The 18,301-nt window shown below is 33.9% G+C and overlaps 1 protein-coding gene across 1 annotated transcript in view; it reads right to left on the reverse strand.

Moving 5' to 3' along the window:
* The window catches only part of LOC149786626 (uncharacterized), a 37,904-nt gene extending 19,931 nt beyond the window's left edge, over positions 1-17,973 (reverse strand). Inside the window, exons 1-5 of the mRNA XM_089977140.1 lie at positions 17,925-17,973; positions 12,035-12,187; positions 8,061-8,279; positions 2,280-2,570; positions 655-1,230 (exon numbers count right to left, since the gene is read on the reverse strand). Coding sequence (XP_089833266.1) covers positions 655-1,230; positions 2,280-2,570; positions 8,061-8,279; positions 12,035-12,187; position 17,925 — 1,240 coding nt within the window. The 5' untranslated portion in view covers positions 17,926-17,973. The remainder of the gene's footprint in view (positions 1-654; positions 1,231-2,279; positions 2,571-8,060; positions 8,280-12,034; positions 12,188-17,924) is intronic.
* Between the last annotated feature and the right edge of the window lie 328 nt (positions 17,974-18,301).

Raw genomic sequence — 18,301 nt, forward strand, 5'->3', positions numbered from 1 at the left:
TTTGTGAACGAGAAATATCAGATTTAAACCAAACATAAGCAAATATGTGTTTTTATTATCTTAAAGGAATACTGAAACCTGAACAAAATACATGTCTACAGCTTTGATTACAAATAACATGCTGCTATGCATAAAAGATTGGAAAATTAAACTTTGCTACTTTCTTTCATCAAAATAACCATATTGCATTGCTAATTACTTAAATTCCTTTAATTTCCATTCTTTTTTAAATGCAGCATGATTTTGATGCATTATCAATTAAACATGGTCAATGTTTGATAAAGTAAACTGGGGGAACTTGGCAATCAATTAATGATAACTATATTTTTCTTAGCATTCACAAATCATATTTTTTAAAATCAGTAATATCCTGCAATGGCTTTCATTATAAAAGGGAGATAAAACAAACATAATTACGTCCAAATCTGTAAAAGTTTGGTATGTACTGAGTAAAAGACAGGAACAAGCACTTTTGAGAAGAGATTATTATACACAACAGCAAAAATACACTAACAACTTCTGATATTTCCACAGCAATAGCATTTTTCATAGTCATCATCATGACAATTGTAAACTAATGACGAAGAAGAAAAGCTAGATGAATGAAAACGGTATACTATTTTTCAAAATATTAAATACAAAGATTACTTCTACCTGCTTGAGGAACTAACTGCTGAAAAGCATTCCATAGCTGTGACATGAAAAGCATTAGTGCTTCTTCTGGTGTGCTCTTCGAAACAAACTGTAGCAGTTGAATAATGTATTGCTGGTGTGCAATATTGGTCTTCAGCTTCTGAATGTCTGTCATCATGTGTTTCACCATACTTATGAATCCTTCACGCACCCGGTTTTCAACAAGGAAAGAATTGGCCTCAATAAGATTCGTTATGACATCTCTGTCATAATTAAAGTCTTTAACTTTTTTCAGAGAAAATCTGAAGTTAGCCAAAGCACTCTGAATCTTCAGTGATGACACACTGCCATTTGTATGTTCTAAAGTAGACTTCTGAAAGACATGCAGTTGATATAGGGCAGTCATCAACTCTTGTATATTCTGTCTATTTAAATGTGCCTCCTTCAATTCTGTTCTCATTGCTTCTAACTTTCTAATATAATCGAGGCATTCTATATCCCTCTGCTCTAACTGTTGTTCTGCAAATTGTAACCTTTCATATGTTTTTGCCTGTATGTGCTCATCCTGGGATTGGACAACTTCGATTCTCTCAGTACCTGTAGGTATAGGAGTTGGTTTTAAGTCTGTTGTCCATAAATTAATTCTTTTATCAAATTTAAAATCTTGATTGCTTTTTTTAGAATTGATTCTCAATCCTGTTAAGCAACCTCACAGTGTTTTTGGATGTAAAAGATAAAACATCATCAAGGCCTACAATGCCCTAAATCTGCATGTCTCAATACAAAGTATCAGAGATATCATGCCCTGTGTGATGTTTCACCAGCCATTGGTTGTATATCCACTTTGTTCCACAACAACCCTTGGCATCTCTGGTTAGAAGAAGCAGTGTTTTGAATAACTGCCCTCTTACTGATAGAAAAAGTCTGTACCCCATTATAAGTAAACAAAATCAATTAACCAATGACAGAATTTATTATATGAACTGTTAGGTATTCAATCAACCAATGTCTACAGTGTCCACAGGTGCTGACTTGAAATTAAAATCTGTATGCAACATTTAAAGGTAACAAGGGATCTGACTGAGTCAGTCTTTTCAGCTGCATCCTTTCAGATATTGAAGCACTAGATAACATTTCTGCTACCTAAATTTGATAAGGAACAGAGTGGATTGACCAACTTGCCAGTGAAGATGAGGTGACCTATAATGATATCCATTAAATGAAAAAGCAACTAAAGTAAATAAACCTGGTTCTTAAGGCAATGTACTAGTATGCTTTGCTTATTTTCTTTCAAATACCGAGGAAGAAACAAATTTTGTAAAGATTAATAAACGAATATCTTACTCTCTGTCCCTGTTTAATCTGTATATAGCTGCCATACCTTTGACTCTTTCTTATACAAATACTGCAAGACATACATTATGCCCCACAGTGGATCGCAAAGATGATGGCAGTGTTATCATCTTTGTGTGGTGTTCATTTAATAGTAATTTCTACTTTATTTATTTTAATATTTACAACTAATTGTTACTGTTCACTAAACAAATGCAGTTGCATGCATTGCATTTATTTCTTATTTCTATGAACATGCAATAACTAATACTGAACCATGCATATAACTTTCTCAAATTTTTAAGTTTACTTACGGGAAAGAGAATACTTCTTGTTATCGATATAGACCATATCTATTCCAAGCTCTCCAAGTTCAGGAATATCAGTCCCACTCAAAATCTCAACCAACAATGAGACACAGTACTCTGGCATCATTAAGGTAATTGTAAAGCTAGAACTTGGTTCCAAGCCACTGACTATAACAAACTGTGCTGGGATCATGAGGAGTTTTGACAAATTGAATCTAAATTTTTCTAAATCACTCCGTCGAGTCTTGCTGAAATCCCTTCCTTCAACATGGACTTTAACATACTTGTAACCATTTGCTGAAAAAAATATCAAAAGACATATTATGCATAAGTCATTATATTTTTCTTCATTTTCTGTATTGCATCAGGGCTAAAATTAATTGTAGTCTACTAACCCATGGCAGGTAAATTTCTTGCTGAACTAAAAGTTTTCATAATTTTAACATTCCAATAGCTAACCAACATTACCAGACAGACATTGAGGTGGAACCCTCAAGGTAAGCGGAGAAGGAAATGACCAAGAAACACCTGGCAATGTGACATTGAGGTGGAAATCACTAAGATGGGTCAAACCTGGAGTCAGCTAAAGGGGATGGCATAGGACAGAAGCCTCTGGCAATCTTTTGTGGGTGACCTATACCCCAGCAGGGGTGATGGGCAAAACTGAACTGAATAGCTAAATAGCTAGTTGACTTCAGTAAGTGTCTAACACTGTTTTATTGCTACACCATGTGAAGATTTGGCAGAACAAATAACTTTCTCAATCTACTAGTCTTATTGATGTAATTAAATTTTGTTAAATTTTAAGCCTGTCGTAAGGCAACCAAAGATTAGGACACAAGTTCATTCAATGACAAAGAGAAGTCTCTACATTTTTGTGCAATGTAATAGATAATTTACCAGTAGTTTGAAAGAGAATGCAGTCAGTTTATATAGCTTGTATCCACAAAGTTTCAGCAGTCCCAAGCAGCCTGTTATAAATACAATTTTGTGCCAAATACAAATTCTAATTGAAGTGACCTTCACTTCTGATTACACTGGCACTTGATGCATTGGGTATACAATTGATAAAACCATAAATTGCTCAATTAATTAATGCATAAAATTCTTTTCTTTTCAATCAAAGTGTAAACAATAGGAACATTTGCACTTTCAGCAACATTCATGGATCTATTAGGTAGGATAAGAAACAATTATGTAGCTATGACCTAAACAAATAGTTCACAAACATCAGTAAAATGCAAAACGTGGTCAGTGACTTTCTTTTGTTGCAGGAATGAGTGCCGTGTAGCACTAACAGAAATGCATCCAGAGATGCTAAGTTACTTCAACAGTACTCATGAAATGAACTTAAAACGCAATTTATCAAAAGTAACTCAAGCATGAAACAACATAGAGAACTGATTTTGAAGATTACAGAACCTGTCAACATGTAACATTTAACATTCTTCCTGAATCAAGGAAGGATAGTGTGTCAGAATAAAACACTTTGGTCATAAACTAAATTTAAGAAAAGCTAACCAAAGCCAGTAGAGCATGACATGTAGATCAAAGTGACCTATATAGTTTTAGGGTATGGTATTAACAAAACATTAAATCATCAAGTGTTATGTCTCTAGGAAAAAATTCCTCAGAAATGAGATTAACAGACAAAATTTTCATAATGCCAGTTGAGACGGAAATATTTTTTATTTTTACCTCTTTTGATATTGACCATATTTGCTGGCCTATAAGACGATACTTTTTGACCAGAAAATCTTAGCTTCATCTTATACTCCAAATTCACTTGTATATGAATTTTGTCATCCAAATCGTTTTATTGTATGTTACATAATTTTTCATATAGGAAAAATCTCTCCAAAAGTATGAAAAAAAATATGTGAAAAAGCATATTTCATTTTGGGGAAGAGATCGTGTACGAAAAAGTATACGACTCTACACTGAGGATTTTAAACAATTACATCAACGTCAGTATTAAAATTAACTTATATCAGGTGTAATTGTGCTAAAGCAGCATGCATTAGTAATATACATTGTTTAAATTTTATACAGGTGCGTTAGAACTGAGAAGTTAGAAGATGAATAAGCATGACAGAGACAGATAGTGCATCACAATTTTCTTCTGCACCTCATGATCAAATAAAAATTATGCCCCATTATGAGAGAGAGAGAGAGACAGAGATAAAGAGGGCCAGAGAGACAGAGATGTATGTGTTTACAATTGTATCATAATCTTTTATCGTTCACTTACTTGATCACTATGATTATACTCATGTACAAAAATGCAGTACCATACTCCATTATCAATTAATACCACTAGATTAGCAATTCCTTCTAGTTTTAGTTATCACGTCCATTGTTAATGAATCACGTAGCTTTGTAGTGGTATGTACATGCTAACTAAATATGCAACAGCTGTAGTCAGGTTTTCCAGAATTAACACGTTTGAGGTCAAGATTTGGCAGACCATATCAGATTAGTGAGGCTACCAATAGGGAAACAAGGCATACCATAGGTATTATGGATATGGTACCATATAAAGAAAGGAAAAGCCAGGTGTTACTCGTGTAAATTTCTCAACCGGTGACATCTTTTGAACTTGCCAATAAGACTGACAGTAATTTAAAGTAACAGATAACATAAGCGAAGATAAAAAACAATTGCCACCTAAGTACAGAAGAGTACATGCACTTGAAAAAAATAACTGTATTTGTTTGGAATAGAAAGGTCGTTATACTTGCAAAGAAAATTAGACATCAAGTGAAATGGTCATTCTTGGGATTTAAGCTTGTATATGGAGTCTAAATGGATATAACTATTGTGAATATTCAAACCCTGAAGGAAACACACAAATCTTATTTGTTTAGAATGGAAAGGTCATTATACTTGCAAAGAAAATTAGACATCATGTGAAATGGTCATTCTTGGCATTTAACCTTGTAAATAGAATCTATATGGATATAACAATTGTGAATATTCAAACCCTGAAGGTGTATGATATGTATTTCCATAGTTTATATTTACTATTTCATGTATTAAGTGTTTCTCTCTGACAAAAACTTCAGCTAAACAGGGGCAATAAGGTGATGAAAAAACACCCACAAAGACCTGGAATCTATCTCTTTCTCTCTCTCATATATATCAGGCCATATTTTATTTCTATCAAGAGTGCAAGAAGAAAAATTTGAGGGAATAAATATGCATCTCTCTGCGTATATCTCTTAACCCACCATCATAAAATATGAAAATGTGGAAAAAGCATTTTAGAAACAATGATGCAATTTCCTTATTTCTGGCAAACCTGAAATAGCATACACTGATACTTTTAATATTTATGAAACCAGAAGTTATTATAGTTTAATTCCACACACCATTGTGAATTTTATCCTATCTGTAATTCAATAAATTTTCAGGTCAGTGTCATTATAGGTAGCTAAAAGTACATAATACAATTAAAATACTTCCTGTGAAATAAATTAGGTGCTTTCAGTTACATTTATTAATCCAGACTGGAAAGGTTACTGAGCTACAGATAGGATATAATTCGTGATGCTGTGAGAAACAAAGTGAAAAAGACCAAGCCGAGGTATTGATCTGGCCTCGTCTTATACTCAGCATCATCTTATATATGGATGAAGGATGCAAAATTTGCAAATTTACTCATCTGACTTACTCCACATCAACTTATAGGCTGGCAAATACGGTAGCATGTATTACTGAAGATGTTTTATGATTCAAGTTAGATTGATGCAAAAAGCCTATGCATTAATGAGCTGAATGCAATAACTTAATCAGAGTAAGTAATTGGTAAGGGCAAGCGCTTTAGACCACTCAGCTACCATGAGATTAAAACAGAAAATGAGAAATGGAAACAAATTCAGTGAGGAATGAAATCTTGGTTATGGCGATTGAGATTTATTCCCCCCAAAAGGTTACATGATTTTACGTACAAGCAGCCTAATATTAACTAGATGCACCTGCAGTTATAGACATGCAAATCTCCACACCTCAAGCATATTATTTTGAACATGTGTATCTTATATGGGATATAAAACAGACCTACCCAGAACAAACAATTCTGAGAAGAAAAAAAATTCAAGACATGTCCTCCAAATTGCGGAAAACAGCAATGAGTGTGATGGACAGTAATATGAGGTTATGTTCCATTGACCATTTCATTTAAAAGTACATATATTTAGCCTTATGACTGGGTTTTGTAAAATCTGAATTTCCTTTCATTTTTGTTGGGGTTTCTGTAACAAAAGTTGCTGTCAACTGGAATTTAATTATCTAAACCTTACAGGATTACCTTTCATGTTTAAACAGTAAGATAACTTTACATTGTTCAAGATAAGATTAATATGGTGTGCCTCTCGTCAAGTCAGTGCATAAGGTTGTTCAGATTTCTTTGAATCAAGTAAAAATGTAAACATATTTCAAAAGAATTTGATCAACCTTCTTGAATATACATAACAAACAAGATTTGTTTCTTTTATTCTTTTATTGTCCCAATATATTTGATGAAATTAAAATCACTTGATTCTTGAAATGGTATTTGATAGAACATCACACATGATGTCTTTGTCTTTCCATGGATGGTCATCATTCATTATTCAAATGTCAATCAGTAAAGCTTCTGTTGCTAATTACTGGACCATAGTTAAAGCTACATTATTAAGTGCAATGCCCCAAGTCATACGTGTGATATAAACACACCTTTCACAAGCTGAAATTGACATCTCATGGGAACATTTTATAAGTGCTTGCAATGGTCACTGCCCTGATTTCTGCTGAACAGCTGCTGAAGCTAAGTCTGTATCAGGGAGACATCATTTAGGTTTCTAAAGGGGTGCGGAGGTTAAATGCTTGAAAACTACTGTCTTATTCTGATTTGTGGTTTAAAAAGGACATTATGACATTCCTTGCTTTACTTGAAACAAACTTGTTTTGTGATGAATGAAATAAAAAGTACCACAGTCAGAAATAAATAATTTAGCTTCATAAAATTAAATGGCCAGTCCCTTACATTACATGTGCATTTAGAACTGAACTAGTCCAGTTGTGTACACATACATTCAATCTTGTAACTGGGTTATTACTGCTTAATGAATAAACACGTGGTTTGCATTTAAGGGTAACTTCAGTGTTTTGTTTTTTGTTGTGTTTTTAAACAGAAGATGCTGCCATCTGGAATGTAATTGTCCACACCTCAGAGGATTACTTTACATGTTTAAACAGTAGGATAAATTTACACTGTTCAAAAGATGCACAACAATGTGGGCCTCTCATCAAATTAGCACATATGTTTTCTAAATTTACAAAATATTTAAGACTTTTATAATTAATTTCTGTTGCCCATATACATGATCAAAATAAAGATCACTGATTGCTGAAATGGCATTTGATTGTTAATCACTCATGACATCTCAGTCTTTCCATGGGGGGTCTTCACTGAAAGGCTGTTCAAATGTCGATCAATAATGCTGATCAGCCATTCCACGGTGGAGATGCCATTGGTGTGACAGCCAAGGCGCGGTGGAGATTTGTAAGTATTTTATTGCTCCGTCATGAAGCATTATCGTCTAGTGAAAATAGAGTGATTAAGTCCTCCTGAATGCAATGCATGGAGTTCCGAAAATACACGTAAGCTGTACTGTACCTGGAAGAAAGCATTGTTGAGATGAATTATGGCTATACATATATACATGCTTTGTACAGGCAAGCTTAAAAGACCATTATTTCTTTTCCTCTTCCACTGGAAGAAATACTGGTAAAATAATTTTGTACCTGGCTCTTCAGATGGCGCATAGAAGTAGAGTGCACTGCCAATATTCCTTGCATACTCCACTGCCTTTCTGTGAAGTTCCTTATTTTTTAGATGCCAAAGCATGCTCTGTAGAGTGGTCAAGTTGTCCCTGCTAACAATCATTCTTTTCTTCAAGATGGTAAACAGTTCAAGTGGAGTATCAATTTTTTCAAGAATTCCAAACCCAAGTCCTCCATCTCCTGATTAATAAAAAAAAGTATACACCTACATAATAATGTTAATAAATGACTTAAAATGTGGATACATACCTCTAAACAAGAAGAAAATGCATCTTTATCATATGCAATGAGAAAATTTGAATTTCTTTACTAAAATCAACATATGCATATAATTAGCGATGTGCTTATTCAAACAGTTTTTAAATGGGCGATTATCTTCCAGTTGAATTTTATGAGCTATTTTTCAGTATGTTCAGCAATAAACAAAACATACCTGCATTATATCAGCTATTCAGTTCATTCACAAATCAATGACTTGGAAGGACTACACCATGTTTTGTTATACTCATCTAGAAAATCAGTGATAACATTGCATCTACATTTGACTGCAAATGGTATTCCAGAATGCATATGCTACAATGTGGTCTGTCAACAACTGGGGCATCCAGAGCAAAAACTCACTTAAATGGCTGCACATTATTGTGCCAGAATCAATGTTAACATTTTATATACTCTAATCATTTCACAGAATAGACTTATTCTAATCATGAATATATCTATTCGGCTTGGGATCCACTTTACACAGACACAAAAATGGCAAATGTGTTTGTGGGTAGCTTTATTTGGCAGCTGACAAATAATATGTACAGATCTGATTAGATTCTAAAAATAGGTTATTCAAAGCATGAATCAATAAATAAAAGTTTGAAAATAAAAAATGCACAAAGGATTATGTTAAGCAGTGAGATTGTAATGTAAGAATTCTGAGGCTAATGTTGATGACATTAAATGCAATGACTGTTTAATAGAAAACATTATCTCCAGAGAATAGGCTAATCATTAAACTTATGACTCCACAATAAGTATTATAGAAGGTACAAGGACTGTCACAGTGGCTAAAGGTTCAAACATTAGATACACAAGTGAAGGCACAGTGAAAATTCTCACAACTGTACAACATATATTGTGACTGAAGGTGCAGGGACCTAAAGATGCATGAAAGTGCAGTCAGTCAATCCAGATAACTATTATATGTACTGATGTTATGACAGTGTGACGGTGATGTAAGCTGAGCTCAATATAATGAGTGTGCAACACAGGTGTAGAAAGTAGTCCCCCATAAATGAACCTTATTTTTACTCTGTATTCAATGCAGTGGTCTCTCATACAGTGCCGTGACACCACAGTTCAAGATGTGCACTTGAAGAGCTATATTTCTTGAACAAAATTATCACAACCTTTGCACCAGTGAGTGACATTTTGTCATATGCAGTACCAGAAATATGTACTGGATTTTTGTCATGTGATCCTGCAGATGACAGAAGGCAGTCATTCAAAATTTCTTGAGCAACATAATCAGTTCACAAACTTTTGTATCATCTGTCTCACACCAGTGTTATAGAACCTCACTGATATAATAAAATAACACCAATAATTCTCTCCTGGTCAATCAGTGATTCCATTCTGCCCATTTAAACATTTTTCTGTTCAAAGTGCTTATTTCATTGATATGTGGCTGTGCTTGGACTAAAAAATTTGATTGGATTGGCAAAGTGCCTTCTGTCTTAGAGTGCTTAGCTTGTTGGGAACGGATATTGATACAAAATTTAATTTTTGTATTTCCTCCTTACAAATATGAGAAAATAATAGGAGACAATACATCCATGGAGACAGCCCTAAATTTGTTGGAAATTAACACCTCTGAACATAAATGATTTTTCAACTTTTTGCATTATTCATTTCAGCATTATGCTGAGTCAAGATGATTTATGGAAATTATCCAAAATGTCCATTGCTCACTGGGGCTGATAAATGTAACACTTCAAGTCAGATGGCATGGTGTGGTAGAAACACATTTCCCATGCTGAAATTTACATCATTGTGGATGTTAAAGCTTGAAAATATCTTATAACAGTGCTGACAATGGTCACTGCCTTGATTCTATAGAGGATCTGCTGAAGTCAAGTCTTCATTAGGGAGAGGAAAGCATCTTTAATTTTCTTAAGGAGAGGTGATTTAAACAAATTGTCTTCCTATGGTTTGTGCTGTCAGTAATGTAACAAATACCTCATTCCATTTCCTTATTTTACCTGTAACCAACTCATTGAATGACGAAACAAATAAAAATATATCCTGGCTGGAAAAAACATTATCATCACAAAAATTAAATGGTCAGTACAGTACACATGCAGTCTGAAATGAATTAAAGTTGTGCATATTCAGCCTTATGACTGCCATTACTAGACAAGGACTAAGCACATGGTTCACATTCCAGATTTTTCTGTTGTTGATGTTCTTTAAAATTAAAACAATACATTTTTTAATATAAAAAAAAACAAAGAAAAGGAGTTGACATTTGGAATTTAGCATCAATATCTCTGAAAATTACTTTTCCTTTCTAACAATAAGATAAAGGTATGTAGTTCAAGAGAAGCTCAACAATTACTGTAATATAAGTCAAAGAACCTTTTCTAAATATAAAAGCATTAAATATACAAGGCTTGTGAATTTATTTCTTTTGTCCAAAGATATAGTTGAAACAAAGACATCTTATTTTTCAAATGTTATCCAGTTGTAAATCACTCTTGATATCTCAGTTTTTCCATGGGTAATGGTCACTTATTGACTGTTCAAATGTCAATCAGACCCTCCACAGTGGTTTTGCCAGTGGCATTCCTACCAAGGCACAGTAGTGATTTGTAGGTATTTATCACTCTACAGCTAAGCATTATTGAGAAGCAAGCTTAGAGGGGATTTAGTTCCTCACTGCAAAGCATGATGAATTGAAATAGCATGTGTGCTGTACTCTATCAACAATAGAGCATGTGGACAAATTTAGTTTCTTTACAATGACAATCTCTTGTAGCATTAATTGGAAAATACTCAAATTCAAGGTCTGTACAATGTGTTTCCAAACCAAAATTATGATTTTATATAAAAACAGAAAGAAAGAAAACAAACAATGTTTGCTTATATGTTGGGGGTTAAACATATCTACTTTCAATCTATTCATTCAAGCATCCATCCAGTAATACTTCTATCTCATATATCTTTACAGTGGTCCCCCTCTTGAATGGACACTATGACCAGCAATCACTTATATTATGCAGTCAGAGTTCCATGGCATCCAACGAGTTTGTGTTGAAAAGTACTTCTTTAGGATGTACATCCCTCTAATGCAACCAGTGTCCAATATTTTAGTGCAAAAACTATCAAATATACCAACTAAAGTGGTTTCATAATGTTTACAGATAGAAATATCACAAACATTTGTTGCTTACTAAATTCAACACAATGACATCTGTCCCAACATGCCGATAAAGTAACATTAATGCATACAATTGGGTAAGTAATTAGATTATACCTCTTGCTATATGTTCTTATGCCCAGATTTTACTGACAAGGTGATTTTGCATCACAACTGATGAATATTCATAATTTTTATAAACAAAGATACAAATTTTATCACAATGATTCCACAGCACTCCTGTGATCTTGAAATGAAATTTTAAATAATATAAAAATCAGTTGTACCTTTGTACTTATTATATAGTTATTAATCACACGTATGTAATGCCCCTCTAGATAGGCTACTTCTCTCATAAGGCCACTTCCCTGCAGCAGATGGAGTGGCCTTACAAGAAGAGAACCATTGCATTTATTCTATTATCCATCCACATATTAATTCATTTATCAATGTAGCTATCTATCTTAGTCTGTGATTGTGTTTTTGTCATCAATTAAAAAAAAGAAACAAGAAGAATTAGAACTTGTACCGGACACAAAATTTTTCAATCTCTCCAGTTCCTCATCTTTAATATTGGAAGCTAAATCATCCAGAAAAACATTCAATTCCCAGTCCTCAGTTGGAAGTTTTAGTATGTGGGAGGGAAGACTTTCTGTTCTTTCTCCTTCATCAATGTCTGCCACTGAAAAGTAAATTTGCCCATTCAATACCAATAAACATTTAAATGATTTTTCAGTTTTCTGATTTCTGTTTTAACAGTGAAAATTTTGTCAGATTCAAGCTGCTTTATATCAAAGCATCAGGCTAATTACAAAACTGGGAAAATGTGAAGTTCCTGCGAAATATACAGTATATGTAAATGGTCATAGATGAACAGTGCCACAGAGAATTATAGTAAACAACTGACAAATCTTCAAGATACTGTCTAACCAGCCTGATTACCAAACTTTTCATTTTTGCCATACTCACCATTTTAACAAGAAAAAGTTTATAGCCCTATAATCTATAAAATAAATTCTTCATTTAAAAACAAGTATTTGAAATATGGTATGTGATTTTGTCCATACAAAATTTAGTTCTGAAACTGAACATCTGTTTCTCACTCTCAGGTATCACCTTTTGTCCATAAAACCAAGGCATGACAAGTCTACTTACCTAATACCAGGATAAGCTCAAATTTTGTCTCAAGCAAGCTAAAGTTTGCAAGGTAACTGTCCATGGGAAAATCCCCAGAATTTGGAGAACAAGAGAGAGATCATGTTTAGTTCACAATGCTTTACATTCTGCAAGGGGGACCCCGCATGGCCGAGTGGCCTAAAGCGCTCACCGTTCCGGATCACTGCCATCTCACCTCTGTCTGCATGGGTTCGAGTCCATGGCTCGGCTAGCGTGGGTATGTGGGAAAGCCTGTCAGTAGCTTCTTGTGGGTCAGTGGTTCTTCCCTGGGTTTCCCAGGGTTCTTCCTCCACCAGTTATACTGGCTGCCATGTATAGCCTATCTTGTGCTGAAAAATGGTGTTAAACCCTAGAACAACAACAACAACATTCTGCAAGTTTTATACCTTTTATTCATCATGCAGAAATAACCATTCCCCTCTAGAATATTTTTTTGGGATATTGGAGTCTACACTTTTACAACTTTGTATATTACTCTGGAAATAAATGCAGCATTGTTTTCATTGAAAATTTTAATCTTCTCTTCTTTACACAATCAAGGGTCCACAGACTAAACCATGCGCTTTAGACTGGTACCCAGACTAATCAAAATCAGTAATACATTTGTCACTGTCAGCAAGAAAGTGGACGTGATTGTTTTATGATTCTTTGGTGAAGAATGTACTCTATTCAGTAAGCTTTGGATACACTCTAATCAGTCTAAAGTCAAATGAAAGAATCTTGAATCTTCATTTTTGTGGGTCTCTTTTATGTACCCTATTTGTGCCATAGAAGGAACATTTATGCAACAAAGATGAAAGTAAGTGTCAGTGGCACAAATGCTCAGCCAAGTATATTTCCTGAATGTTACTGCACATCTGTGTCAGCCATATACCATATACAAACAACAAGGTTTCAAAAATCCTACAAGCAGTGTGGAAAGAAAAGCGATTACAAAACTCTATTCCCAAAACACTCACTTTCTTAACAACTTTTAAGAAGTTTACCCGAATAATGGTCCATACAACAATGTAAAAACTTGATTACTCAACAAGTGTAACAGATAGAAAGTCATGGAGAGAGAACACTCCTTCCAAATCTAATGGACACAGTTTAAAAGAGCAAAGAAATGAATACTTAGTCTTTAATGCACTGGTAATGCTAAAAGACAATGATATAATTGTATTTGCAATGATAGTTTTGTCATCTTAAACTTGTCATCCCCATTGTACTATCATCTTTTACTTGTTAAGTTACATCCTTTCAATAAATGTTTTATAAAGTACTTAAGGAACATGTGAAAATATCAACATTTTTTAACAATGGATTCACCTGGATTGAGCTGAAATACAGAATTTTCCACTTTGGATCTACCGCTTATGTAACTTCAGTTTTCACTAATTATTTACCAGCTATTATTAAGCCAAATAAAAATATAAGTGTGATTCTGGTCAATAATAAAAAAGAATTACAGAAGGTAGGTCATAATAAAATTTTCCTTTTGAATGTTTGGGTCCCGAGAGATCTAAATGAAGCATAAGCTAGAAAATAAGTATTGTTCACATCCTGAATTTAACTTCAATCATAGATACATCCCTTTCTTATTTTCTTCTCTCATTTGCTTCTCCCACCCCCCTTCCCCACAAGAAGGTAGGGCCATCAGGAAAAATAAATGTTTGGTTGGGTAAACAGAACCACATCATTTTTATTTGGACATACAATTTCCTATTTATCTAAATTACTTTTCATTTAAATTTGAAGTTAACCAATTAAAATAAAATTATGTATTTGCATACATTTTAAGTCCCATTTGTCATTAATTTCATCCTGAAATAGATTAAATCCTTGTCACTGTAGATGTGCATTCAACCTCAAAATTATATTGCACTAACTGCTGTCAAAGAATTTACAATTCAAGTCAGTAGATCACAAACCATGACTGTTTAATTTGCGTAATATATTTTAAACCAATATGAACTGTAAGCCTCCGAGCTTAGTTTTTATTGCCTTTAGCCGCTGTGCACAAACAAGGATTTTTTTTCCTGATTAGGGGTGCACAGCAGGTCAGCAGTCAAAACTTGGCTAGACAGGTAAAAAAAACAACATGGGAACGATAACACAGTTTCAATAAATTCTCCAAGCAGTGTGTAGGAAGAAGTGATGACAATGTCAGTCACAGAAAGACTGGTGGAAGGGTGGACAGGCTGATGCACACAGGGTTCAGCTGTTTGCTGAAGTGTGAAAATAGTTACCTAGCAGACAGCATGTCAGCATTGTATCTAGTCAGGTTCTAATTCAAAAGTCAAACTATGGTAAGGTACATGTCACATGATAGGCTAACCATTTGCTGTTTGCTATGATCTTGTTTTTCATCCATTTTCCATAATTTCTGAAGGTAAAGCATTTCCATGAATGAGGCAAAGGATCTAAAATGTAAAAGTAACCTTGACTATTGAAGTACACCAATGGCAAAAATCATATCTTTGTAAATATTTTGTAATTAATAGCATGTTAAACAATAATAACTCACCAATTTTACTTTTGTCTGCCCTCAAATTCCTAATTTCCCATTTTGAAAATGGACGAAAAATTACTGATGGTTACCACTTTTGGAAACATTTGTAGGCACTAACGAAAACTATATCACTGACACATATAACTGCTCAACACTTAATTGCCATTATTTCTTTTATGTTATAATTGTCATATATTTTACATCTTTATCATAATTTTGAAGATGGTGGAACAAAGAATAACAGACTGGGACAAGGTATGTATAATATGTCATTTAAGCTATGGACAAGGCAGGTTATTATCTCAGAACCTTTCTTCCATTATTTTCCTGCTATTTTTTGGAAGCTTTATCTCAGAAATAAACTCAACACTTGGTTGTCAAAGCATAAATTAACTGGACCATAAATGTATAGCTAGGTCAGAATATACAACTATGAACCAAACCTTACACCTGTAGTTCCACTTCTCTTGTTAAGCTCTCACTTCTCCCTGTTATGTCCAAATGGAAAAGCCACTTCTCCCAAAAATTCAAGTCTAGTTTGACCCCTATGAGCACGCTATAGTGGGGTCACACTGTAACTTTAAATGTCAATTATTTACTTTATTTGTATTGTCATACATACATATTCCTTTCTAAGGTCATTGTTCAAACTCCACAAAAAATATGGAAAAATTGATGGTAAACTATGTGGATATTTGTAAATGAGGTCAATTTAAAGGTGTGATCCACCACAAACCAGATTGAAAGTCATGTGCTGTAATGTCACGATGAAAACTGCATGTGCTGAAAACAAATTCTTACTACCTTACGTTGATATTTGTTATTACAGACCTGATATCCAATTTTCTTGACCCAGTTTAATACCTGGCAACCATGGAAGTTCATAACTATAAATAATTTTCATCTTGACTTTTTCTGATATTTTAGGTGCAGAGCATTCAACATTCCGGACTGAACAGACTTTGTTTATATTTTAGTATTAAAGTTTGAAACAGCAATAAATATTTTATTTGAGTAAATGAGTAAATGCTCCTGCATGACCTGTGTGACTGATTCCATCTTTGTCAAACTGACCGTCTAATATTGTTATCTATGGTGGTGTGTGACATGCATGCTAAAGTAGGAGTGAAGACTGTTTTGTGCTTATTTTGCCAGGTTACATCTGATAGTCGAAAGATTAATTGGTCTGAAGATACTATGGTCTGCAAGAATGGTTCACTGTTTTAAAAGTTCAATGATTCAAAGGCTCATCAATCCAAATGAGGGGTGTAGTGGCTTCAAAGTTCAGATGTTTTAAAGTGTTTTCATGGTAAGGTTTATTGGTCCAAATGATGGATTTAATGTTCCAAAGGTTCACCAAAGAAACTTCTGACTTCTTAACTCTTTTTTAATATATTTTCATATCAATGACTACTGGAATCAGTGGATCCCGTAATGTCAAAATTTTAAACTGACAAGCTTTCAAATTTGTGCACCACTGCCATCCAAGTTATGGACCCTCTGATCAATGAACCTTTGAACTATGGTCCCTACATTCTTTGAACTCTAGAACATTTGGAACAATGTAGTTTGGGCTAAAGTGATCAGAAAATGGAAACATTGAATGACCACCATTTCATCAAAAGTTAACATTATGGTCTATGAAAAAACATGGACCACTAAGTCAAACAGTAAGGCTTCGACTCGTGCCTATAATAAATATCTTGGCAGACGTTACACATTCTAGAACAGTACTTAACAGATAAGGCATGGCAAAAGGTAGTCCTACATGTAAGTCCTGTCACATGCTATTTATGACGCCCAAAACATAAATATCAGTGTCGAGGTCCTACATGTAAGAGGGGTGTTACGAAACACCCAAATCCACACCCTAGTGCAATCTTTCGACTTTAATCTCAAAATATCAATCCGTGTTGTTGAAAGGTTGAGCGTTACCTTAGAATAGATATTTTGTTGAACATGTGGCTCTGATTTTGTATAGAAATAGAACAGTGAAGAATTAAAGCATATAATTAAAACTATACAACAGTATATAATATGTATATGTATCTTATTAAGTACGTCTTCATGCCTGCCTGTACGAACGTCTTCCATACTGGCAAATAAGTCATATCAATCTTAAACAACCACCGAATTTGACAAATATGATACCAATTTATAGGTTTCTCGTCAGTCTAAATAGACTTAACCCAACAGAACTGTGTAAAACTGCACAATAAAAAAATAATTCGATTTGTGGAAAAAGATTTGTTTTAAATTTTTTCTTTTTAAAAATGGGGGGAGGGGAGGTACCGTTGCAATTTAGAGATGAGACGACAGACAAAATGCGATTTGGTGTGGATTTGGTTGTTTCGTAAAACCGTGTAAGAGGACTATGCAAAAGGAAAATTAAACAACTTTCTGATGAAACGGAAGTTGCTTTGACTAATACATAAATAAGTACATCTTTATCTAATAGATGGTGTATGCGGACGAACTTGGCTATTAATGTAACTGTGAATGTTATTCAATTTCTTTTTGTTGTTCTTTCTAATAGTAGTTAGTTCGCCTCTTATTACATAAACTAGAACAACCGTCGTCGCCATTTCTCAACAATTTAAAGTCAAAGCCATAGTCCCAAATTACAAACATTATTCCCAAACGAAATTGATTATGTTAGCTGATAACACATAATGTAAACAAAAGAAAGTCCAAAATATTATTTAAATTAACACGTACTTCAGAATTGATACGTTAAATCGACACTTACTCTGCGTTTTATTGTCACTTGTCAGTAGCTATGCACATGAAAGGCGGAGATAACTCTAATATGCTTTTGAAATTTAACATTAGGCCCGGAGATCACATCAAGGGATTCTGACGTTTTATCAATAAAGTACGGCGAAATCTCTGACAACATGACATCACCTTATCGGTAATATAAGTGTTCATTTATATTACCGCTAAGGTAATTTCATGTTGTCAGAGATTTCGCCGTACTTTATTGATAAAACGTCAGACTCCTGTGATCAGATAAACTGAATAAAAATAAAAGAAAACATTAAATGGATATAGAGATAATGTTTATAAGACACGAAACTGAATGATTTTACATTTAGCATTTTGGTTTTAGTCCGATATATGGAA

Source organism: Sinohyriopsis cumingii, chromosome 12, assembly GCF_028554795.1.
Source record: "Sinohyriopsis cumingii isolate HCF-2022 chromosome 12, ASM2855479v2, whole genome shotgun sequence".
NCBI lineage: Eukaryota > Metazoa > Mollusca > Bivalvia > Unionida > Unionidae > Sinohyriopsis > Sinohyriopsis cumingii.